This window comes from Rhopilema esculentum, chromosome 10 (genome assembly GCF_057945365.1).
Source record: "Rhopilema esculentum isolate cy_ngs chromosome 10, ASM5794536v1, whole genome shotgun sequence".
Lineage (NCBI taxonomy): Eukaryota > Metazoa > Cnidaria > Scyphozoa > Rhizostomeae > Rhizostomatidae > Rhopilema > Rhopilema esculentum.
The window spans coordinates 1,359,540-1,386,679 of NC_142824.1; the positions used below are offsets into that span (position 1 = coordinate 1,359,540).

The following is a 27,140-nucleotide window of genomic DNA, read 5'->3' on the forward strand; positions in this document are numbered from 1 at the left end:
CATGAGCTTTCGAGCAAATGAGCCTAAAAACTTTGAACTCATTTATGAATTTTGGTTGTATCGGATCGTTTGAAGTTTCGAAAACATAGTCTAAAATGTTCTTGGCATGAGAAACAGTAAAGAGTGAAAATAACTTGGCCTTTTGAAATACACTTTTTGATGACTTGAAAGGTCTTTTCTATTTCTCATCAGCTTCAATGTCTTCTTCACTGGAAAATACACTCGAAACCACTCATTTTTAGCAAAATTCGATGGAAAGTTCAGCTAATCTTTGTTCAATCGAATCTGGATTCATGATCTGGATACAGGGTCATTGTTCATGAGGTATGTTCAGCGTTGCCGAGAGGTTTTGCAAGCCTCAGGGTAAAATGCAAAGACGAGGCATCCTCATCTTTTTACCTTCAAATAAATTTTAGAACTATTTTTGCAGTAATGTCCTTGTGCTCCGTTAAAGATTTTGTATGCATAAATTGTTACGTTTGGTTAATTCCAGTCTTAAAATGAATTTCATCATCTTGTGAGGCCTTTAACCCTTTGAGGTATTGGATAATTTGTCCCCTGCCTCCTCTCTTTGTGCCCTGGGTATTTCAAGCTATCAAATTTCTTTTTTGTACTTTTATCACTGCGCGGTTTTCCTGTTTATCACTGCACAAACAACGTTATCACTTCACAAATTGGTCATCACTGCACCTTAAAATTAGGAATACCATATTTGACAATCCATGACAACTTCTTCCCAGGCCAAGAAAGAGGGCCATTTTCAAACTTCTAGCTTTAAAACTAAAGCTAATTGTTTTACATTTATTTTCAAATTTTTAATGAAAAGCTAATAGTGATAAACCTAAGCAGCTACTCGAGGGTGGTAAAATAGGTCCTCGACAGGTTTCAAAAAGGGCTAAGATAGGTTTTTACGAGGAACTAGTTATAGAGCTTTATTTTGAATCACTGAAAACTTCTGATCACATTACATTACATTACATTACAGTGGACAGAAAAATAGCAGCAACACAGTTGCACAACTCTTTCTCCTCTTGATTTCTTCATTGCAATCTTTATGTTCTCTGCTAGCAAAACTGCCTACTTTATAAGCCCGCGTCTTCTCCAATTAGAGTTGGCTACTGGCCGATAGCTGGGGGTGACGTTGGGTGTATATGACCTCTTTGTATTCAAACGCAAAGAAATTCATATAACAGTTTATCGACATAAATATGCCAAAGCTATTGCCCCTATTTTGCTTTGGCGAAGGGAGGAGTGGTGGCTTGAGAAGCGCTGTCGCCAAAAATTACCAATGATTTGAATTGTCAGTCCTCATCCAGTATGAAAGTTGGTTTTCTGTTCGCCTAATATGCATAAAGTAGCCAATTACACATGCTTGCAGCACAATAGAAAGCTCAACAGCCGAAGCATGGCTGAATCAAGATATTTTGGTCGAATAGATGCCATTTTCAACTTGGCATACCGCCAAATCAGGTACAAAAATGACATTTTTGGCCATAACCATCTGCCAGACTAGAAAATTTGTAAATGTGCTTGGAGAATGTTTGTTTTGTGTATGGAAGGTAAGAAGATTTCGTTATAAGAAGGGCATGTAAATTGTATAACTACACTATGTATACATCTGAAAAGGCTTTGACCATGTTTTCCGATACCTTTGAGGGCATTGCCGAGAGGTTTTCCTGGAGCCTACCATGTCTCAGACTGATTTCTTTCCAGACCTGGCCGCTATACCTAGATTCTCTTCAATTCACTCTGCAGAGCAATGTAGCAAAATAATTGACAAGTGCTTCCAACCCAACACAAGAACATATAAATTGAGAGGAAAGCATCGAAGCAGGCCCGGATAACGCAGATTAAAAGGACCTTGAATTCAATGATTACGTCTAGAAATATCTTTGTTCAGCATTGATCCTGTTATCGGGGAGACGATGTTTCCGGTTTGGTTTTATAACCTTAAATTTCATCAAATTCATACAGTTAAAATTTTCAGATTTGCTATATATTTTTGCACGAATTCTTCCTTTACGGACAAAAAGCAACGACCTTGGATGCCTCTACTGAAATTCTTCTATTGAGTAAGGCAAATTATTGAGTATGGGTATAATGTCATTTTAAGAAAGGTTGAGGGGTTTTCTGGATATTGTGTGCTACTAAAGTGGACAAGCGCAATGGATGACCTGTAAGGAGTGCGACAGCACATTTTACACAGTTAATATTTGTTCCAGGTTACTAAACAAAAAACATTAGCAAATAAGGGTAAGATGGTCCTCAGAATGTTTTACCATTGTCAATCATAAAACTGAAGGTGGTGTTCTCTCATCATTTGAACCATTTATTTTTGGGCTGTCGGTGCGCCAATCGCAAGGATGGCCATAAATAAACCATAAATAAAACCCCAACCGTTTTTGAGGGGGTTGAGAAGAAGAACAATGGCCTTCTTCCGCCGACTAGCACCACCTTGTTCATGCAAAAATTCGCAAGCCATACGGCCATTAACTAATGCACGAAAAAAAGAAGTAGAAAGTCAACATGCATGTAAATAAAAACTGCTGAAAATGTCTAGACATGGGTTGGGAGGGCAGGGTCGCGAAGGAAAACCTTTCCGCTCGAAAGTCCAACTTTGAGTTGTCGTGCAACGTGTGAGAATGAAACTGTGCTAAGACAAAATTTATATACCCAAGGCCAATGCACACTTGCACGCTTGTTGCTTTAGTCACGTTTAATATGTGACAGGGTACGCCTTTTAGGTGTCTCTTGGGCTTTTGTTTTTTGGGCACAGATTGCACAATTGTGGAGTTTGTGTTTATTGTAGCAGTGCTCGAGTAAGCTTTATATTGTGTTTTTTATACGGGTAAATTTCATTCAATCAAGCTGAATACACACTGCAGTTGCTGGTATTGAACTGTATAGGATAGATTCAGATAATTAGATCGGTTGCCATGCTTTTCTGCTTTTTGTCACTGGACCTTTAGCGAGGCACCCTCCTTCTAACAGGTTTGGTAAGCATTTAAGTAATGATAGGAACAAGATCCACCTCAATAACAAACACGACAGTAATCCTGATAGCAACATGTCCAAACATTTCAAGCTGGCGAATCACACAGAAGATGGCATGTCAGTTCTTGGCCTCTTGTTTGCTCCAACGGACAGTGCAAAGAGAAAGACACTGGACTTGGAACTTTGAACTTGGAACTTTATATCTCTCTGGACTTAATAAACAGTTTACGTATCTTCAATAACACCCCCTCCATTTTCTTTGTTTTTTCTTTTTTTCATATTAGTATGTGTATATGCATATACATAAATTCTGTATTTGTGTATATGTATGTATACAAATAAAATAATTTTCAGCTCTTTTTATATATTTCTTTTCCATGCTCTTATATCCGTTGTTCTTTTGCATTTGTCGAATCCCATATTCCTTTAACGTTTTTAGTTCTATCATCGCTTTTCAATTTTACTTGATAACGGGCTATGCTCAAAACGTCGTTTTTTTAATCAATTTTTTTCCTGGTACAATTTACATACATTCATTGTCATTATTACACACTCCTTTAGGTCGTTTAATGATATCAGAGGTCCTTCGAGCGATCATATACGAGTGAGACATAACGAGATTGCTAGTTGAGATTTTCAATTGCAATTTAACCCCAATTGTAAAAATAAAGATATATTTAATAAATTGTATAAATAGACTTTCTTCGGTAAACACAATTTGCTTTATCTTATATGTTTATCTTATATGCTTTATCCTGCTTTATCTTATATTTATCTTATATGTTATCGGATGTCCTCCAGGAATCTGGCAGCCGCCATTGGCATTGAAACTCACTGAATTAATTTTGCAACGAAATATCTTCGGATACAGTACGAAATCTCAAGAAAATTCTAAAAGAGTTTATTTTTGGTCTTAGAAGATTTCATTTCTTGGATTTTTTCACGAAAACTAGTTGTTTTCAATTATATCAAGGCTTCGACTTTAGCGGGGTTGTTGAAAGACCATGATGTTATTATTTTTGAAAATTTTTGTCACAATTGCAACATAACTAGGTTTATTGTCCTGCTTAAAAATAAATGGTCTTTGCAAAGAATCTTTACTTGTTCTGTACTTGCCTGGGGACTTTCCACAAATAATTCGACAAAATATTCAGCATTGATTGACTTCGCAAACAACGCCAGCTTGCATATGCCATTAGGCCCAACCAATAGTCGGCCTGCCCTGGCCTACCATTCTTTTAATTTTAATCGGCATTGTTAACTTATTGTCCTCGTAAATAACATGTGTTGTAGACTTGCTGCAACCAAACTTTCTTGCAGTTCCAGCCAACAAATGACCCGCTAGGCCTAAAAATTTTATTGCTTCTTGTACTCTTTCTGGTCGTTTTTGTGTTTTCGGCATTGAAACTAAAAAGTTGATATTTCCATTTCTCTCCGACATTTTGTTACTTTTCTATCATAGAAAGGTAGGAAATAAATTGAATTTGTTAGGAATCGCATTGTGCTGACGCCATTTCTAGAATCCTGCCAAAACAGCAAGATTTGTTCAATCAATGTTAGAATGCTAGTTTTGGAGCTGACATTTTGTTATTCATCGTCCTAATACTTTTGTCACGTAAGTGTAGTCTAATTTAGTGCATTAAGAGGGAAATGGTTTGCAAAGCTTGTGTAATTTAATGGTCTGCGCATGTGCATCTTATGCCTATAGCAGCGTCTGCTATGAGGGTGGGCATATGATGCCCCTATACTGTGTGTGCGCGCGTGTGTTGTGTGTTGTGTGCAATAAGATTATGCATTATAAAGAGATTTTACAGAACTTTTAAAACCAGATCAAAATTTTTTTTAAAGAATTGTAAGAAACTTCAGATTTTCTATAGAAGAGCTTCTTGACTTTCAAAAACGGGGTGTGCAAGAAGTATATCTATCATAATATAAAGGTACAATGCCTGCCAAAAGTCTTGGAACACTGACGTCAATTTCCCAGGTCAAAATCAATCATCCCCCTCTCCCCTACAGAACAATGTTGGTTTACTATCAAATGGGTTAGGATTTTAGGAAGCACTTTCTTTTGCGCTTCTTCTATGATATTTCTCTAAATCATCAAAATTGTTTTAGGGGGAAAGGGGCGGAAGTAGTAATTTTCTTTTCATGAAAGGAATGAAAGATATCAAATACAGCGTAAATTGCTGGGTGTTCCGAGTACTTTTGGCAGGCATTGTAGCCAGCCAATAAGCCTTTTCTTGATGTATGATTTTCTTGTCTCAACAACAGACTCTGTTTGAATAGATTACCAACAAAAAACAAAGCAAATTTGCGTTATCCAAAGGCAAACTTGCGAAAAGTCTTTTCTTTTCTTCTCCATCCCACAATTTATTTCCGATGTCTCAGAATCATGCAAAGCCGAAGATACCGATTGGATTGGGTGCTACATTTGCATTCGTTTAATAATCATTGTTTTCACAAGAGAACTGGCTGGCTTTCAATGAGAATAAAAAAATCGCGTTTTAGCACCGGGCTCGAGGTTACCCCCTGACAACAGTCGTACACATTCAAAGATCAACAACATGCCCACGCAGAAGGATCTCATGCACGCAAAGCGAAGGAGCCGAACGCCTCTGCCCACTCACAATGATGATATTCAAAACCAACAGAAATTTCACTTTCTTCCCTTGAGTGCAAACGTATGCTGAATGCAAAAGAAGCTCATTCAAATCTCATAAGGCCTAGATTTCTGTTTACAAGTCTGCGGAAGTCGCGTACGTTGTTCGAAACATCAAGTTGAAAATGCATGTATGACATGCAAATACGAGGTTGCTGAAAGGAGCAGCTTGATCGTGCATCGAGCATTAATTTGCAAAGAGTAAGTTGTTCAAACTTTTTTCAGTAAAATATTATGAACTTAACGTTTTATCTTTTTGGAACGTGTTTACTTCCTTTTAAGATAATTTTTCAGGCACGAGATCGAAAATCTAGATATTGCCAACCCTGCATACATTGCCCGCAAGTTTAGCTCAATTACAGCGTTGGATACTTCGTTATGCCATAATGCTATGTCAATGCAGAAAGTTATGATACATGCCGTAGAAGGTATGAAGTTTTGCAAAGCTCTGTCAGGGGCTTCAATGCAAGTAGGAAAGTAGGGTGTGGGGTGGGGGAGGGGGCGCTGAAGGCAAAATCATCCATTTCCAACAAAGATTTCGCCTCCTAGTTATGCAGAAAAATGAGTGTCTTGACTTCACAGCTTTCTTTCACGTCAATTTTTTTACAATGAAGCGAAGATTTTATTTCCCACCGAAATCAATTAATTGCAAGATACCAGGATGCAATTCAAAATTAGCCAAACATTTTGGGTAATATAAGCTTAAATGTTTGTGTCATCTAAACCAGGTAAGACAGTGTGATACACTTACCCCCGGGGACACTGCCCTCTATAACCTTCTGGTTGACAAATAAATGTGTCGCGATGATCGTTGCTGTTGGGGCAGGATGTACAGCAGAGAGAGAGAAAATCTCCTACTCTCCTCCAGCCGTCAGTTTGTAGTCCGAAAAGTTTTATTTCTATAAGCCACAACATCCCCTTATATTTCTAGGATAGGCACTTGATTTCAAAACTGGGTTATGCTGCTCCCCTTTCCATCCCCTGTTCCTAGCCCCTTTCAAGCGCTACCCGCCCCTTTTGCAACTTCATTACTTTTTAGCCACATCTGATAGATCTAATTGTTCTCAAATTCCATTCATGTAGTTCCAGAATAAAGGTCAAGATGTGCCAATCCCTACAAAGCATAAAGTATCGCTGACAAATTTTAGGAAGGGGTTAAAGTAATAATTTTAAAAGAATTGAAAATTAAGTGTGTAATGCACATGCTTTATCGGTTTGGATCGGAAACTTTCAAAAATGCACGTTAATCCTTTTGACTTGATCAACTAATATCACGAAAACATAGAACATAAAACCTAACTCATATCCGACTTTTTATCATGTACTAGCAGCATGCTTACATGGGTAAACTTCCCTGCAGCGTCTGGTGCCATTGACGCGGAATATTTCTTTTTTCCTTGAATGCGCTTACCCGGAATTGCAAGACTGCGACTGAAATCCCTGCATCCAATTTTTCCTGTTTCACTTTTTTGATCATTCACAATAATGGGGAATTTACATCGATGTAAGAGGGCTGTGGTGTTCAGAAAGTACGAGAAAAGTCCTTAGTTTGTATTTAAAGGTGAACTTGCACTCTCGCCATTTGATCAGCAGTTCTCTCAAGGTGATCACTGCCAAGGACCTGTGTACAACATGTCACGGCCGGGCGACCCAAGACAGTCCATGAACATGTCTTGAAATGCAATAATTTTTAGATGAGCAAGAGACGAACTTCAACTTTGAAAATGATGCCATGGAAGTGAACAGTTTTAGCATAAATTTAAATCTAGGTTTTTTAGGCCAATTAACATGGATTTAAGAAAACCGTCTAGCTTCTGTATGTCAAAAATAAAAAACGCGCAAAACACAGTTTACAGTCAAAGGATAATTCCTCGTTCGAATTTGCTTTCATAACGCAAGCTGTGTAAACTTTGATCCATCATCGATACTTAGGCCATTGATTTTTTAGGTGTTTTTATATTTTAGGTCGGTCGGTTGGTTGTGTAGGTAGTGAAGGTAGGTTGTAGTGAAAACCATTGGGTAATTTTTCTGAAAATTAAAAGGAATTCGAATTTTATCTACTACCTAAGCAAATACAACAAAATTGGCGTCCTGTCGGAAAATCGAGAATGTTAACGATACATTTAAGGAGTTTTGATAAATGCGTTTGCTTGATATCACATAAGCAGCACCCCCAAAAGCCCCCATTTATGTAGTCTCGTTATACACCTGTCTCTTTCGTTCAAAATGGATTAAACTTTCAAAACCAGATTGAGAACATGAGGACATCAGCGCTATAGAAAAAGTCTTGAATTTGAAATTTTTCAGGAGGAGGATGCCCCCGAGCCCCCCTGGTACGAAGCAAGTTCATTTAACCCACCCTTTTCAACATCCCCATGATATTAAATGATGCTAACATTTTGGCTTATTGTCTAAGACGATTTTTTTTCTGACAATGGTAAATTTTACCTGCAAATGAAAGACTCAGAGTTAAAGAGAAAAATAATTAGATTTTTTGTCTAAATTTTACTGCAATACACAAGCGTAGCACCACAAAGGCCAGATTTAACAGTCTATGGGGCTTCAGTGATGGTCCTGACCATTTGCTAAAATTTCTTAGCAATGTATTTTTGCGTGCTTTTTGTTAGTAATTTTAGCTCAGTTCAAGTCATTGATTTTGTAAAGATCTTCATATCGTAAATTTCTTCGCTGCGTAGTAAAATGAAAAGGCCCGTACATTTCAGTCAGAAATCTTTGGAAAAAGCAACTTTATCAACTTCTTTCGATCTTTAGCTTCCTGAATAAGTGCCAGAAACGTTAATAAATAGCTAAATCATTGCTTATGCGCCCTTTTTTTAACTTGTCTTGCAAAAGAGTGTAGTGCGGAATTTCAGATGGAAAAGTCCCCGCTATTCGCTGTTGTGCGTGCTGTATTCTGCATGAAGGAAAGGTCAACTCAGGCAATGGGATCACTTGCAGGGCACCAATGAACAAAACTTGTTCCGGGGGAGCACCTCTGGTTTCTTACCATTTTAAAGCCACCGCTCCCCCTCAACATGGTGAATTGCTGATATCAACATAAGATGTTGCCATAGATGCCAAGACTTAGATATGACATGACCTAACCTGTGACCTAATTTGTCATCCAAACGTCACGAGACCCTTTGATGATCTCTCTACACGATTTCCCTTCAAACAGCTCCAAGGACCCAAGGATGGAGAAATTCTTGAAATTGAGGCTGGAGTTTTCGATATATATTTGTGCTCTAAAAATTCCAACCATCTACACTCTTTTTTTATAAGAACCAGTAAATTTGAGTTCAGGCTGATTGTTCTTAATTTTTTCGAAAACCTGAGGCTAGATTGTTCTTAATTTGTTCTTAAATTTATAGGGTATAAGCAGTGCGACTTCTAGCTTCTCGTTCTGGGAAGGTGTTCAGGTCTCTTTTTCCAACAAAGTGCGTGAGACAACCTTTATTTGCCGCCATGTTTGAATATTCACCGAAAAAGCACCCACATATGGCAAATAACTCCTCGTTTTTGAGATAAAACGTTGTTCAAAATTTCATTTTACAGTAGCTCAGCTTCAGCTTGTTCTTAATATGTTCTTAACTTTTGACCAATTTTGAGGCTCGTGTTTATATAAAAAAAGAGTGTAACATAATTGAACTCACCTTTTACAGAGAACAACAAATATACCCCGAGGCAACCCCAATAAACACGCCTCAGACGCCTCAGCTGTCATATGCTACAAAAGCTGAAAAATAACTAGAGTAAGATTTCTAGATGATAATTAAAGCAAAACTGACCGATACGTAAATTGTTTCAATATACCAGCTTTTTGGTGCACGTGTAACTTTATTTTTTTAATTAAATTCTCATTTCAACCTGATATCCCATTAGAAACCTAAGATGATAAATTAAAAAGCTAATAATGGAAGACAAAAATTTAAAAATTATTTAATAATTTTAGTGAATTAAATAAGACGTCTGATCTTCCAGGGAGTCATGTTTTATTTTTGGTTTCCTGAGCTCTTCAACTGTTTTTTTTTTAATTTTCGTTTGAACTGATAGAGCGAGGGGGTCTCCCTTAGTTCTATGGGTATTTCGTTCCAAGCTTTAAGCCCAGAGTGGTGGAATCCTTTTTTGTACTCTCAAGCTTAAATTTTGGGATGTCGAGATTTCTATTGTTTCTTTAGAAATTTCAATCCTCTGATTATACTTGTTCCAGAGGATCTCGGGGCACTGTTTATTAAATATTTTGTGTGTTATGATAGATCTATCAGAAGAGATGATCTGATCAACGCTTAGCCAATCACTGTTCCAGGGGTTCTTTCGTTTGGCATTTTCAATAATTGAGAATGCCCCATCCTGTAGACGCTGAAACGTTTGCAGCTTCGTGTTTGACAGGCTACCCCAGACGACATTCCCGCATCAGAGGTGACTTTTAACTAGCGCATGACAGCCAAGCAGCTGCAGGGGGCACGGGGGGCTGTGCCCCCAAATGAAAATTTTGACAACAACTTGCCCCCTCTGGCTACACTCTTTCCAAATGATATTTTGAAAAGCCGGCATGATTATAATTCCATCATCCTCTTGTTTTAAAGCCTGCTTCCCCTCAGGTATGATTCTTACTGGAGTTTGCCCACCCTAGCTGACATCTACAGCTACGTGGTTGGTGCATAATAAACCTCACATATTGTAGGTTGTGAAAGAATGTGCTTCAGTTTTTTCATCGCAGACAGATCACTTGCTACTTTTCCTTTCAAAGATTTCAAGCGCGATTTTAAGTGTTTCTTCCAGTTGAGATTCTCGTCCACAATAATACCTAGAGATTTCGTTTTTTTTCATTCGTTTTATCTCGTAATTAGAACTTATAAAACTGCTTTTGCTTCGTAACTTGGCAAAAGAATAAGGCAACATTACGATTAGGTTCACAAATTCTTCAACTGTCCTGTACATACGGCAAATGTCCTGTGCAGTGGTATAGAAGCCAGGGGGCCGAAACACCTGCTTATCTGCATATCTCGAATTTAAAGCTACGAATAAGAAACTTTAAAAATTTATCATCAAAAGTCTCTGCAGCAAATTTTTAGCATGTGTGGACATATCCATGGAATTGTTTTCCTTGAAGTGAATCCTTCGTTTAGATTTGCATCAATTTTGATTTTACGACCCCTCTTTCACCAGTATGTGCTAAAATCTCGTCTTTGTGCTCGCACCTGCCGGTGCCCCTATCGCGCAGTGTCCGCACAACTCACAACTATGTAGCCAGGGTGGTGCAGAGCGCCGTAATATGGGGCAGCGGCAATGAGGTGGGCAGAGGTAAAATGAAGAAGTCGATCAGCGGTAACTTTTCACTGGACAAATTTTACTAGAATTGAGGTTAAACAAATATCAATAGCGATACTATTGAATTTTCCGACCTAAACTGAATAGTACCGCATTTTGCTCAAAAATTTAGGATTATCTGCACTTTTTCCTGAGTACTTCGTTATGAGCTAGTTGGTCACATCGTTGAAAAGATACTTCCCATTCAGCTCCTGCAATCATACATAATGACATGAAATTAAAGAAATATTCTTATATTGCTATCCTTTTATTTTTTGTAATTTATGCAAACCTGTCCGCAAATGCTAAAAACACGTTGTTTAAGAGAGCTGCATTTCGCCCACGTTCATTATTTTTTCAAGGAAAATATTCTCCCACTTGAGACTATGGCCTGTTTCCTTTGTTTTGCAGTGCAGAGTATTTTCAAATCGGCAGCTTTCTGTCGGTTAGAAACTGTTTATTAAGGTTGCCATAGCACCTTTAATAGATATGAAGTGGATTCTGCACTGTTGAAGGACACAAAATGAAACACTGATATATATCATTGAATTGAATGCAAATTGCACAAGAGGCCAGTTTGAAGTGCGGCAAGGATCGCTTCAGGCCAGTCTGTAGTTTTTGCTCGGATATTCTCATTGCTACTAGCGGTTACGTTAAGGCCCCTGGGCTAAACATGCTTTTATATTGATTATACAACCCTGCATGTCAGATATTTCATACCAAAAAGGCAAAGCCGTCTACCGCTAAAAGTTAAATGCGATCAAAATTAATAAAAAACTTATAACAAATTTAAAACAAGCTTAGGTATGAGCTAATGTTGTTGTTTTGAACAATGTTTTATCTCAAAACGAGGAGTTTTCATGCCATCTAGGGGCATTTTTAGTGAATTTTCAAATTTTTCGGCAAATAAAGAATGGCAAACGAGGCCTCACCTCCGTACTCCGTAGAACGCAATAGCTAGCACTGCTTACGCGCTTATCATTTAAGAACAAATTAAGAAATCAGCCAGACTGAACTTCAATTTACTTGTTCTTAAAAAAGAGTGCACATTCGCTCCTCTTTGTAACAACTCTTGCTACTGAACAAAATTTGACAGGCGATTTGCACCTGCATTCAGCATTGCGGTCAGGGGCGTCACTTGAGGAGGTCTAGATTTCTATTTAAAAAACTAATCTTATTTAAAAACCTTGTCATATTTAAAGACCATACTAAAAAGACAAGCACCGCTTGCCAGAAAACTAAGACACTGTAAACGGGGCTATTTGGGTCAAAATTTGATGAATTGTTTTGCATATTTGGGTCCTTTGACTGTAACCAGAAGCGTGACTTTAAGAAGGGCGTCCACTATATACGGTTTTATATCTATCTTTTGTGGATGATATAGGGTGTATTGTATAAATTCCTGTAGGTTTTCAAGCTTGTTTTTGCCAGATGAAGATTATGTCATCGAAAAATCATTTCCAAAATATTCGACTACGCCCCATCGGGGCATTTCTCAAGATGTGTTGTTCTATTGTTGTCATGAATATGTTGCATAATTTGGGGCAAAGAGTGTCCCCATTGCGGTGCCTTAAGGGAGGTTAATAAATTTCACCATTACACTCTTCTTTATAAGAGTCAGTAAATTGAGGTTCAGGCTGGTTGTTCTTAAATTTTTCGAAAATCTGAGGCTGAATTGCTCTTAATTTGTTCTTAAATTCATAGGGTATAAGCAGTGCGATTGCTATCTTTTCGCTCTAGGGAGGTGTCCAGGTCTCATTTGCTAACAATGTGCGTGAGAAAACCTTCATTTTCCGCCATGTTTGAATATTCACCGAAAAGGTATCCCAAAATGGCAAAAAACTCCTCGTTTTTGAGAAGAAACACTGTTCAAAGTTACATTTTACAGAATCTCCGCCTCAGGTTGTTCTTAATTTGTAGCAGGGTAGCTTCCCCACAATGATTTTTTATGGCGCTGAGGGAAGCTTTGATACCCTCATCTTGTGAAATGCTAGGGTGTATATCGAAATGTGTTGTAAAAAATGAGCGCATGCTCTTTGAATCCAGGATGGGGGGCTGCCTCCCCAAGGGTAAGCAAACACGTCGGTGAACTTGTGGACACACTGAGCAAGGACCTAAGCGGGAACAACTTTCCTTAAGAAGTATTTTAGTGTTACGGGAACTGAGGGCAGTTCCCAGCACTTCCAACTTTTGCCAGGGCAAATTTTTTCTGCAGGGCAAACATGCAGCCACCGCCTCCCCCAACAAAAAGTATGAAGTGACGCCCCTGATTGCGGTGACATAATTTCCCTCATTGATTGAAAGAGAATTTTCGGTTCATTCATCAGTCACTTCCAAACATTATTCTACATTCTTTTGCAGTTACATCGAGGAACAATGTTGCCAGATGTATATTTTCACGTCAAGTTGCCTTCTGTTAAAGAGGTTCGTGTTTGTTGAATTTTCTAAATTTTGAAATTTATTCTGATCACATATGATGTCCAATACACGCTTTTTTTGTTATAAGGAACCACTTTATAAGGAACCTACATGTAGAAGGCCGAAATATTTAAAGAACTTATACTACTAAAAACGAAGTCTCTAAGAAACTTTTCGATTTGAAAAATTTTTAGAACTGCAAGCATCAAGAACTAAAAAGCCGGTTCCATTAATTTGCAGCCAATACTCGCATTGATGTTTGCTATTCGTGTGCTATTCGTGTGTCAAGTGTTTCATTGAATAGTTTCCGCACAAGCTGTCTCGCCCCTTTCTCTATTAAGTGTAAGGGCTTATTTTTTTAGACAACCCAACCCCCCCCCCCCCCCAATCAGCGATGTCATTGAAAAATAGGGCTTTCGTCGGATAATTGAGAACCGTTTAACGTGTCGAAATTATTCCAAGAAATCGTTCTGAAAAGGACTTTTAGGCCAAATTGCCAAATTTTCTGCTCGCTTTGCTCGCAGGTAATCTGCATTTTCCTTTTTTACCCCAGGGGCCGCTGTTACCTCTCTGTGCCCTTTTTGCAAAATTTGAACATAGCAAAGCTGATGAAATATTAGCCAGTACTAAATAATCAATCAACAATATATGACCGAAATCAAAACTGCTTATGAATTGTATTTTTAATTTCAATTCCGTAAAGATTGGCCAAAATTTTCATCGGATTCTTCTGAATAATAGTTATTTTCAAACGTATTTCTCATTGACGAAAACAAGATAAAATGCATAAAATGAATTTTACAATTACAATCATGTTGTTATCATGAACGACTTGTCAAAAGTGTAATCGGTCTACCTCTTGTAACATAAATTGCCTTAGATGAGATATCGATCTTGATATCAAAAATCATAAATGGATTGTTCTTCTTGCTACTTAATTGTGGCGTGGTCAGCAAAGATTTCTAAAGAGTCCCGTTGAAAAATCAACTATTTTTATCAAAATGTGCAGTTTCTTTAAAATTAGACATGGTCCATGATGGGTCCATGATGTTATCTTTTCGGAAAATCGTAGGCCTGGGCCCCCGAAATGAAAGCCTGAATTTCCGCCACTGGCATATTGCACCCCAGTACCCAAGCCTATCAAAGGGTAGCTTTGGAAAAGAAAGAGCCAGGGGTTGCACCATGCAGATTCAGAAAGTAATGAGCACAGAAGAGCTTGTTTCGACGGTTAATGACATCTTAACAACAAGAATTTTCATTTTTTGTCAAGCTCTTACTGTCGAGTTTTAAAAAATGAATACAACATCTTGTTTTATTACTTACAAAATTCTCTAAATGGTGACCGTTTTTATCATGGTGCTAAGGTTACGGTAGGGGTTTTGCCAGTTTTGTTTGTTTATACGGGCTATCTTGCTACATTCCTGCTACCTGGTCCTCGTTTTCCTCAACCCTGAATGCAGCTGGTCCGTTGCTATTTGTAGAGCGTGCTTTCGTCGAGACAACACGCGGCGTGGAATCTTTAACCATGAATGCTATCATAAAACATGGAACCAGAAACGCCGCTGGGTGTCTGATAGCCACTGAGAATTCAATGAGTCATGTGTCATAAATTGCAGCGAAATCCTTCGGTGATCGCATACGCATAGGTGAATGTAATTTTCGATGAAAAGTCTCGGTAACACAAAGAAAATATTTACTTGTGATACTCCTGCCAACAAAATTTGCCGAAATGCTGAATTTAAGCTCTCGGCGATTTTTCTATAGCCAGTTTACAAGCACTTTGCCTTTCAAAAAGTTTACAAGTACTATGTAGGTTATAGATATTTTTTTATATCCGGAACCGGAAATTTAATAGCTTTTAGCTGAGTTTATGGTCCCTTGAATTTGAAAAAAACGAACTTCAGGAGCGTTCCTGGAAAATTTTCTAGGGGTTGTCCGGTGAATGGTTGACTTTATCGTCGAACAAGTATGCAAAGTAAACAGTAAATAATACCGATGGCTCTTTGGGGGAGGGGCATCACCCTCATAGCACTGCCCCTGGATAAAATGCAAATGTTAACAATGCTTTCAAAGCATTATTAACTTTAATGGAAGGTGTTTTTGCCTTAACTTAACTTCATGTCTTGCTTGGTACTTGTCATGTCCGGTCATGTCACAAAAGACAACTTTTTTGCCAAGCAAGTAATTTCAAAGGTGCAATAAAAAGTTAAAAAACCTGGTCCTTCACTTTCGTTAGCCCTGCCCCAACTTTCAAATTTTGCGTTCCAACGTCCGTGTACAGCCCTCATGCGCCTTGAATACAGCCAGGAAATTTTGATTTTGCAGTTAAAACCAACAACAATTGTCGTAGATACGGGAAATTTCAACTGACGTCAGCTGTGAAAGGATGAATTAATAATAAAGCAAAACATTCGAAGTTGGCGAGTCCGTATTTCATTGTTCCGTATTTTAGAAAACATTTACTTTTATGTTCAGTCAAAACGTAAATTCCATTTGTCGCAGTTGGACTACCAACCATAGCATTTTGTGTGTAATGTTCGAATCGATTTACGAAGGTGTGGATTAAATAAGAGGGGAAACCCTAAAACAGCCTGGAGGTTCATACGACGTACCGTTCCTTTAAACAACCGCGAACCGAAGGATTCACAGTTCAACAAAAGCAGCTGGAAGAATGAGTGGGCGAGAGGCCCACACGATGCAGTTCTTCTTGAATCAAGCTCTAAGAAAGGTGTAAAACGAATCGCTCATCAATTTGGACCTACAAATATTATTCATTGATTCGCTAACCAGAACATTACTGCTGGATCATATCTGACGAGCGCTGAGTCCAAAACTCTCGGAGGAATGAACTTTTGGCTTTTGTCGAAGCCAGACTATATTTAAGGAGGAGTCCTTTCAACGTTCACAAAGAAGCAGATTCTGTTGGCCTATTCAAGCCTTTTCTTGTAGACATGTTGGTAGGTTTTTATTTCTTTCTTTATTATTCAAGCCCGAGAAAAACGGTAGTGGTGTCGCTTCTTTGTTGTCGTTTAGGACATCAATTTTGAATAGCAATTTGGCTTTGTTTTCCTAATAAACAAAGGAAAGATCAGATTGCCAGGAGTTCGTCATACGCACATTCCCTTTATCTATTTCCTTAACAGTGTGTTATGTTTTAGTTTTTATTTGAACATACAATATATCCAACATGTTTTTTCTCAAAATCACACTGAAATTCAAAATTGCGTTTCATGGCTATTACCTGGAACCTTTCTTCGGGTGAAAAGTTATATTTGTTCTGAAACCTTTTTAAAACCTTGGTTGGGTTGACTTTTTATTCTTATAGTAATTTTCCAACACAAGTTGACGATTTTTAATAACAAAATTGTAAGCACTTATACAACCCCGAGGTGTGTACAATTGCGGTATCACAGTAGACGTTCAGCGATTTGAATAGTTTGACCATTTGGAATATTTTCTGAGTCCGTCCTCGGTCCTTCTTCAGTCCGTCTTCGGTCCGTCTTCGCTTATTCGGTTCATGGGCGACTTCTGCTGACAGCTATCTTGCAAAATTTTCGAAAGTCGTGCATTCAAAGTCTTTCACGCCCTTGAAGAATGCATTGTTTTTAAAGCGTATTCAGGGGAAATGCGTATTCGAGTGCAAACAATCGGAAGAGACTCGCTCGGAACACTTCCTTGACGTGTCCAGTCGTCGATCATGGGACTTAAACCTCCATTGGAAATTCTGCATTCAATTACTGATCTGAATGAATCATGACACTCAATTTAATGTGATAAACCATTTTCTAGTCATCATCTCCCTTTCCCAATTGGACAGTTATTCGCTTGCTGCAATTTGTTCCCTCGCATGGTATGACGTCATTCGCTGCAATCCCTTTTCGCTAGGGACAATTCACTGTTGAAAATAGTGTACGAGGTCTCCACCAAAACCAAAAGGATTTGAAGGGACTTTCACATGAAACAAAAGGGTTTCTATCAATTGTTATGCGATTTTCATAAAGTGTTTTGTCCCACGCCTTCCCCCTGTAATCTCAAATCATTGAAGCTATTTTAAAGGCTATACAACTTTGATCAGAATGAATTAAAGATGCAAAAACAATAATTAGAAATGCCCTTCAAACCAGATTATATAAAATATCTACATAGCTTAATTGTCTGTAACTTTATGTTTCTTTAAATTATCAAGTTTTTTAGACTGTAAAATTTAAAAAATTGACAGATTATACATATTCAGTTTAGAATTACAATTAACAAAGATTCTATTATGCTATAATCATCATCTTTTATAATTTCAGTTTTTGCTATTATGCTATAATCAGGATGCTAGCAGAGTGCCCATTTTAACACAGCCCCAATGCTTCAAATGCTAGAAACATTCTTGTTTCTTCATAGTTTGAGGATTCTCAACTATTTTCTGTTTTAGTCTGATCATTATCAAGCACACCCACGTGAGGAAATCATGAAGCCTGCCCACATTTTCAGAGATCAAGTCAATGTTGTAAATGGATGGTTTAGCAACTGGAATGATATTGAGCAGACAATTGCTTGTTATTTTTTGCTGAGAAGGCTGGGACCAACTCAAGCAAGATTTTTATCATTGGTTCTTGATCATACTTTCAAAGACAGTGCCAATGATGTTCAAATGTTGGAACAGGAAGCCAACAATAAAGGTCAGCCTTTTGATTCCATTTAACATTATTTCTTTTCTTACCAAAGCAACAGATACAGCATCTATGTGATAGTGTAACAGTATTACAAGATTTGTAAAGCATTATAATAGAATAATTAAATCTTTGTAGACTTCCCTCGAGTTGAAGCAAATTGGTTGTCAAATAAGCAAAGCCAACCCGTAGTTTCTTCAGAACAGTTTAATAATTCTAGTCTAGAAATGACACCAAAAAATTGGTTAGTTTTTTATATGTTTTGTTTGAGTGCCTAATGTTATACTTCCTTTCAAATAATAATGTATATGTATTTATAAAGTAGAAGATGGGCTAAGAATTAAACATGTTCTCTGTTACTTGGAGTTTTGTGCTTGTGCACTCACCAGACAGACTTTAATGACAAAATATTCCTACTACCATATATGTATACATATTTATATATATATTTCATGTAGGTTTAATAAACTTTTCCATTGCAGACTCTACAATGACTATCTCCCATTAGATCCTTACTTCATCACTGCCAGGGATCCTTACTTGATACAAGCACAGTGACTGTTATATAATGGCTAATGTTTAGAAAATGTGCCATTGCAAAAGTCAGAATACTTTTTTATGTAAAATATGCTTTTTTCTCCAGAATTCCTGATGAGTTTGTACAAAGAAAACAAAGACTTTGCAGTGCAAAGTTTGCTGATGCACTTGCCTCTATTGCACCCTGGAAATAATGAGGCAAAGGAGCAATACCTTACTCTACTACCCCATATTTTGTCACATTCATTAGAAAAGTCAGTCCATGAAGAAGAGTGCAGGCAGCTCTTTTCTTTGGCAGTTGTCCATCCTGCCTTCACACATCAAGAAAAAGGTAAACTAAATCATTGGCTAAGCCATCTCACTGAAAAAGAAGAAAAGAGTAAAGAAAAACGCCACAATCTTGCACTGCACCACACCCTGTCTGATTCATCAGCACACTACAATAAAGGAGGCCAGGACTCTTGGAGAATTCAAGCTAGCAATCACATTCTTCATGGTGGACAAACAAATGGATGGAGACCTCAAACTCAGGCACAAACACAACCTCAGCAGCAGCAGGTTCCACAGATGAGAAAGCGGCTAGATCACAAAGACTCTGGAATAAGCACATCTTTTGATGAATTAGGGTCCCCTGCATCAGGTGAAAATTTTAATCATGTCTTGTTTTCATTTTGGATATATTCACATTTCGGAAACACAGCTATCCAATGTATGTCATTTAGAATAATAGAAAACTTTTGGAAGAAGTGCGTGAATTTGTATTTTATCAATATTCAATATTATGCCTTTAGTAGTTTTTTTGTTTCTGATTGTTAGTATAGTATTTTATATTGCCTCTCTCTTGACAAAATAGGTGACATTGGGCTATTGGATTCTTATGATGACATTGGGCATGTGCAAACAAGGGTTACAAGATCTTCATCGTTTCCAGTGGATCCCAAGAATCTTCACAAAAAAGTTTCTCCACAGCAGTCATTGGACAGTGATGACGAATTTTTGAGCAGAAGATTTGGGAGTCCAGATGAGACAATTTTGGCACAGCCAGGCATGAAAGGTATCTATACCCTTCTGTTTTCTCAGGGCCCTAAAGCAATCACTTTATAGAGCAGTTAGGAGACACTGGATTAAGCTTTTCCATTCATATATATACCCTATGACCTCTTAGTTATATTTGTAGAGATATTGATGTACTGTTATTGATTTTTTTATAAGCTTTGTTCTCTTTTCAGTAAGGGTTAGAAACCAAAGATTCTGTATTATGTATATATATGTTGATTTTCTAATTCAGTTAGCAAGTACCAAACCTAACTTCGAAATTTTAGTAATCTTATCTGTTTTTAGATGTTCATGGATGGTTGAAAAGCCTCAGGCTTCACAAATACAGTAACATATTCAGTGAAATGACATACGAGGAAATGTTGGGATTGTCAGATGACTTCTTGAAGGGCAAGGTACATCTAGCTTAACATGAAACATTTTGCTCTTTCAGATAAGTAATAGCAGTTTGGACATTTTTGGCTTAGTTTTCCAGACTTAGCAGTACATTTAACTTCTATAGAGGTTAGATAACTTTCTATTAGTGTAAAGTTTCAGGCAAACATATATATATAATGTGTATATTGGAAAGATTAATGACAAAGTGAAAATAAAGGCTAAGTTGTATTCTTCAATGGCTCTATTTCATCAAAAATTGTTAATCAAAATTTAAAAAGAGTTCATCAAAAGTTTTTTAAGCAAATCGATAATCAAGTATATCAACCATTAACGCATTTCTCAAATGCTTTTTTAGGGTGTAACTGTTGGGGCAACAAACAAGATTTTAGTCTGCTTGCAAAAGCTCAAAGAAAGGCCACAATTGTTGGCAACTTTAGAAAAGGTTTGTTTAAGTGTATTCTTTTTTTTGTGATCCTTGTATTTTCATAAACATCAGTCATCATAGCAATCTGACAAAAGGGACAAAAAGTCATAAATAGAGATGGCTTTTGTGATTAAGAACTTATGCCTCATGGCCCTTTTTTGCAATCTGAATGCCTTATGGTTCTTATCGGAATGTTGGTTATTGAGGCATCAGAAACGTTGCCTTCATGCCATTTCTGTCATTTCAGGATGATATTTATTATCTAAAAAGTTTTATCGCGTTTGTATTCATTTGAGCTTACAGTGATTATTGGAATATGGACTTTGTAAACTGATTAAACTACATCTTCATCGTACCAAACATACTTTGTGCAATGAGAAACGTGCTTCAAAGAAGAAGTATGGAAGGAAGGGACAACGTCTTTTGACTTTTTCCTTCATCATGTTATCAGATCCACCAAAATCATAGCGTTTCTCTCAATGGGCTGCAAACGACACTTGCATAATGAAGTTTCCTTGTTTTTAAATTTTCCTCTTTACTCCTTTAGGAAGTTTTGCAGATGGGGAAATTGCCAAGTGTCTTAGCAGAGCTGAAACAGATTGTAATAACCCCAATTAAGCCACATGTTTGCTCGCCTCCTGTGTCTCAGAGCGAGACAGCAGATACAGTCAATGCGTCAGTGGGTGTCATTGGAGATCCTCCTGATCCAGATGACCTTCCCTCTCAGATTGTTAAGGTTATGGGAAAAGGTATGATATTATATTAAACTCAAAACAGTCTTTTTTTCTATTAGCTTTAATAATTTGTCTGTTCATGACAGTACAGTAGAAACCCCCATAAAAGAACCTGTTTATATAAGAACCTTGAAGCTGAGATTTAATCTTTTAACCTCATAATTAAGAACCCCCAAGAGGCTGTAATTTGAAAAGGTTCTTATGTATTTTTGAAAAGGTATTTTTACACCCTATTCATACTGTCAAATTAAACCAGCTTAGAGTAAATCAGGTTATGGTATGTTACATTCTAATTGGACAATCTAACAACACAAATTCATTTGATTGGCGTGAAATTAACATGGCAAAAAGGGCTGGTTTATGTATTTCTGTTAGAATCCTTGCTGTTGAAAACATTTTTAATGTGTTCAAGGCCTGTACATATATAAGAACCTTGTTAAGAACCTTTTAGACTGGAATTTAGAATAGCAGGCTGTTAATTAAGAACCTATTCAGGCTGCCAGAATAAAACCTAGGTTCTTTTATGCGGGTTTTTACTGTATGTTATTCATTTTAACTTCAGATGCTCTAAGATGAGAAATGTTTAAAATTTTGTTGAAAAGATATTTTTTTCATGAAATGGTATTTCTCATGAAATGATATTTTGCATGAAGTGATGTTACTTATGAAATGCTTCCGGAAGACATTTTCATGATGATGTTATCATTTCTCCAAAGCCTGCACTCAGATTTTGGTGGCCCAGCAGGATGAAGAGTATTGCTTAACATATCTCTGGATTGTTGAAAAGATTCTAGCAAATGAGGTGAGAATGATGAACTTGAAAATGCAGTACTCCTATTTGTCATTGATTGTATATATATATAATGTTAAACTCTGCATAAAGTTGCTTCCTCAGTCGTTTGATTGAAATGAAACTTAAATTCCCATCGCCAGTGGATTATTGATTACTTATAATTTTTCTCGAAGGCATTTACTCCTCCCCAGAAGAGAAAGCTGCAATCTTGGAAGATTCAGTGCAAAAATATGGCAAAGCAGCTTGTTACCAACAGGAAAGTCGCAAATACCGAAAAAAGTCTCAGAAGGTGAGATTGGTTCCGATTTACTTCGGTCTGATTTATTTGCGTATGTTTGCTGGATGTTTTTTGCCTCGTTTTGTTTACAAACATATATGCTAATCAGTTCATGTTCAAGAATTGCCCTCCCCTCTTCTTTGTTGCAACAGCCTCAGCCCTCTCAACATTTTTCAGGCAATAGACTATGATTTCCTTTTAATCTGAACAGAGACCATGGCATTACTCAGTGTCCTTTTGTGTGCAGCTTTATTTTAACAATTATAGCAAACTTTTACTATAAAATGCAGAAATTCAATGCTATCGTAAAAATTGCCATGGTTTTTAAAGATAATTTTTTGAATTGTGATTTTTTAATTAATTTTTGAGTTTCATATTTACGCTCGTTTTTTATCACCCTGTCTACTTTTGGTGTATTTAATCATACTTAATAATTTTTTGTAGTTGGATGATGGATCCAATCGGCCCCAACATGGGGAAAAGACGCAGCCCTCGCGGTGGCTCCCTTAAAGGCACCTCAAGCACTGGATTGGGGATTGCTAGAGCCGGACCTCTAGCCAATTTCCATAAAAGGCTTGGGCCATCTGCCTCTGTGTCCTTCAACAATCCAGTAAGTCTCGTTGTACAGACTTTTTTATGTTGAATCAGAAGGACCTTGCGGTGATGTTAAGTGTTGTAGCCTGTCAGAAGATTGCCTGTTACTTCTGTATGCGAAGCAACTGGTCACTTGAAGTTTATGACATCCTGAAAAGTTAATTTGTCACGGTTCATAGAATTCCTCATTGCGAACATTTAGTTACTGAACAATATTTAGTTCTCTTGTTTGGCAATCCGTTCGAACTCTTTCTTTTGCCGATTGTTTTGGCGATTGTCTTGGCGACTTTCTAGCTTATTTGACTCCTTCCATTTAGATTAAAAGCCACCAGTCAGTATGCCGCACCAAATCTGCACCAATACGACCATCCCACATTGGGCAAGCACTGCATCCTGGTAAGTTTTCAGCTAGCTCGACCAGCCTTTTTTTGCCAGCAGCAAAGTAATCAATCGAAACGATTCAAATGTTTTGTCGTTTGGAAGTCTTATAAAACTAAGCTCTTACTTAAGCCATAAAAACATTGTACTCTATTAAACCTGTTTTTCTTTTTTTCCAGTAAAGAGGTTTTTTATTTCTACGCTATAAGTGCCAATCGTTTTCCTTATTTTTGTAGGTAGAAGACAGTCTTGTAATTTAAACTAAAAATACCTTTTGAAGAAAATTGATACTTCTTCGCGTCTCTCATTTTGAAATTTGAAAATTTTGTAGATGTCACAGAAGATGGCCCAAATAAAAGTTTTGAAAATTTGGAGACATTGTGTAGAAGCATGACAGAACATGCATTGGAAGGTGGTTAGTTTTTTTTGTTTCTTTCATTGTCCAGTTATTTTCTTGCTTTCTTGCTAATGAAGTTGCTGGAAGAGCAAAGGTAGGAAAAAACTTCCAAAGAAATCCAAATCAATGATTTGTTTGAACAATTTGTTTCTCGTGTGTCGGGGAAATGCTATTATTTTCTCAACTGGTATTTCCGTCTGGTCTTAATCCCATTAAAAATTGTGTCATGCAAACCTTTTCATATCCTCTTAATTTTTGTTCTGGAACCACACGATTCCTCGGCGTTCAGACATCTATTCTTTCATTATCTTCCCATTGAAAACCCCCGTACTAATTGACAATTAGTTTTTATAATGCTTGACAAGGCCTCCTCGTTGCTAGGATGTTGAAACAACTACCTACTGTGCAACCCACACGCAACGAAGTGGTATTATTTCAAAAGAAACAAAAGTGGTTGCGTCAACACTTGACGTCACACCATTGCTTGTGTAATCGCAGTACCACGATCTTAATGGAGTTCATCAGTAGTTTGAAAGACATGTCAGATAAACAACCGTTATTACGCTCATCCAGGTCACCTTTCAATAGGTTTCCTCCAATCGGCCGATGTAAACAACTTTTAGTGCATTCTGCAATAAGCATGCCACCATTGTGCGCTACTTTTCTCTTAGCAGGCTTTCAAATGCTGTCTTTTCAGCTGCATCAACTTCATTATTTATTTATCAATTTCATCAGTTCCGAATGCATCCACACTCAATCAACAACTTGTTTTGATTTTTGCTGTTCGGTATTACTTCGCCGCTGAAAACGTTGATAGCTTCTGTGTTGCATAATTGTTTTGTTCTATTTTTAAAAACAGTGATTTTCCTTCCTGCACTTCAAGCATATCATATTGATTCATCTCGAATTGTGCACATTTTAATAATTAGTTCTTATTACAGTCACAGTTAATAATTAGCTCGAGTTGTTAGGCTGACAAGCGTCCTTAAATTGCTTTCAGAATTGAAGGCAGAGAGTGCCGCAGAAATTGCAATTGCTGGGTGGTAACTGTCTATTACAATAATAAAATCGTTGATGTTATTGTTAAAAATTGATTCTTTTTATTGCAGACTCCGTAGAGAAGTCTTCAGACCAATTCTGAACTCATAAAAGCATAGCAGCTAATCATTGAGACTGGTTTATGACTGATATAGCTTGTATAATAGAGCATATTATATTTGAACTGACTATGGAGCTGGTCTTATCACTTAACGTCTGTTGTTGCTACGCTCTTATTGGAGTATTGCAACGCTAAAATTTCAAATGATACTTAATAAACCTCTGGTAGGAATGTTCATTACGTTCGTCGTGTAACTTCGTCTTAAATCAAATCAACTTATTTAACATATTTAAGCAGTATTAGAAATGTCTAGTTCGAACAGATGAGTTTTGTGGTAATGGGAAGCTCCTTTTTCGACTGCTCGCCGAATGCATTACCCTATGATTACCCTAGCATTAGCCGTTCGTACATACGAATTATCCAACACCACCCTTGGCTACAACCATGCCTTAATACGAACCCTTTTCCCATTGTAAAAACTGCCTAAAAGAAATGTTTAAGTTGCTCCAATAGACCACCGCGTTTAAAGCTATCACATGATTATTCCTTGACGTTTGCAAAGTTTAACAAAAAAGTTCCTGTAAAGTGCATCCCCTTGTCTTAATTTTTGCTGAGCATACCATTTCTACTGCGTTTTTACTTTTCATATTTCTTGTAGACCTTTATTCGAAATTAAGTTTTTAAATTATACCGAGCAGTTATAATTCTGCTGTATAGCCTTGTATTTTAAACCGGTTTGCTAATTTACCTTTTTGGTAGATACAGACTTTCTTGTATGCCACTGGCTGGAGCTACGCAAAATGCCGTTTTGTTGTCACCATAAGCAGGCAGCGCCTTTTCTTGTTGAGTAAGCTTTTAGTCCTCTTGTTAGTTTAGAGCTGGACCTCAAATCGGCGTCTTTGTGCTATTGTTATTATCATTGTTCTATTATGTCGTAATCTAGAGTAGCCAAGGCCTCGACTTGCTTTTGGTAAGTCTAGTCTAGATGCTTTGGCCACAGAGACCCGTTTAACACATTTGAATAGGGTATTTCTCTACATAGAATAGGGTGTAATTGACGAAAAGTAACCCTCGAGTTTTCTTAGCCCTGTTCTCAGCGATCACTTTAATGTAGCTGTTGCGTTGTCGACCCATCCCTTACGTGCAAAGTGAAAACGAATGGTGCAATGCATTTATTTTAGTAAGATTTTAATTCCCAATGCTTAATAAACATATTTGATGTCACCTTTATCAAAGCCTGTTCACATCAGCGTCGCTGCCAGTTGAATAAAGAACGTCCTGCATCGAATCGAGACTTTCGATGACTTCTGTTTGCGTTAGGCAGTTTTGCAGGCCAAAATGAGGCTACAATATATAGTGAAGGGATTTGGACTTGCGAGGGCGCTTGATGCTGTTAACGGGTCGCAACCAGGCTTCACCTGACAAGTATTCTCGTAGAAATTATAGAGTAGGAAAGTACTTATAGTTGATTCATAATTACAATGCCTCGTCAAATTCCATATGGTAATTTGAAAATGTTTTGAGTTCGTAATTATAATTGACCAAAATTGGAGTTCATTTTAAAATGGTATTTTATGCTATTCATGCCAGTAACCTTCAACTTTTTTTCTGTTTAATTTGTTGCTTCGATGCGCATGCGCTATGAACAATGTGTTGGCTTTAATAGCATGAAGCAGCTTTCAGGTTTATGTCTCCTTCCAGTGTTTTTCTATTCATCTCAAGTGAAGTGGAGGTATACAGACATAAAGGCCGCGCGAATTTCGCAATATAATGACATGCTGCTTTTATATCTACTTGGTAAAAATGAAAAAGCGAGAAGGGAATAGAGACTTGATGAGGGTGTAGCAGCAGAGTTATCGAACGGATGTTAGATAAAAGCTCCCATCGAAAGCTAACCTTAGCCTTTTTGCTTAAGAATGGTGAACTGAACATTATATAACTCTTCAAACAACGGCGAAAAGAATTTTTGATGACATTTAGACAAGTTGAATGATTCTAGCTGGTTTAAACAAATTAAACTTCGTTTGCGATGAAGTTGTTTTTAAAGGATTTTCTTGTAATAGCCCTAATTTCCTCCTTCACATATTTTGTTACGTTCCTCGTAGCTCAGCTGATAATTCCTAAAACGTTTGTAGTCCGTCTCGCAGGAGCATCACAATAGTGTCTTTTTGAGCCATCAAATCATACATCATCCCTCCCATACCCAAAGTGAGTTGTTGGAGATCGAGAGATGCATACAGGGCTCCGCATCCAGGGTAGGCTAGGCCATAAAACATCATATGGTTCAACTATGTTTGACAAATTTTTGCTAAGTTTGGCCAGGCCTTAACGGTTGTGAAAGGCTACGTCCTTGCCGTGTGTTACTTCGTCCTTGGTAAGCTGGCAAAATGAACCTATAGGAAAGACTTTTTTCCGAAGAATAAGAAAAAGA

The 27,140-nt window shown here is 37.4% G+C and overlaps 1 protein-coding gene across 3 annotated transcripts; it reads left to right on the forward strand.

The window, feature by feature from the left end:
- The first annotated feature begins 5,562 nt into the window (after positions 1 to 5,562).
- LOC135687960 (protein Smaug homolog 2) lies at positions 5,563 to 26,309 on the forward strand. Of its 3 annotated transcripts, none has more exons than XM_065204602.2 (14): positions 5,563 to 5,854; positions 13,325 to 13,387; positions 17,805 to 18,051; positions 18,686 to 19,219; positions 19,433 to 19,633; positions 19,921 to 20,030; positions 20,369 to 20,455; positions 20,985 to 21,186; positions 21,888 to 21,973; positions 22,138 to 22,253; positions 22,686 to 22,851; positions 23,153 to 23,231; positions 23,545 to 23,628; positions 24,720 to 26,309. In XM_065204602.2, exons 2-14 carry the CDS (start codon positions 13,340 to 13,342, stop codon positions 24,749 to 24,751), a joined length of 1,992 nt encoding a protein of 663 aa, XP_065060674.1. In that variant the 5' UTR covers positions 5,563 to 5,854; positions 13,325 to 13,339; the 3' UTR covers positions 24,752 to 26,309. The 3 variants fall into 3 exon arrangements, with proteins under 3 accessions (XP_065060674.1, XP_065060682.1, XP_065060691.1); XM_065204610.2 differs by having other exon boundaries at positions 5,564 to 5,854; positions 23,545 to 23,625; XM_065204619.2 differs by lacking the exons at positions 5,563 to 5,854; positions 13,325 to 13,387 and adding an exon at positions 15,746 to 16,338.
- The last annotated feature ends 831 nt before the right edge of the window (positions 26,310 to 27,140 follow it).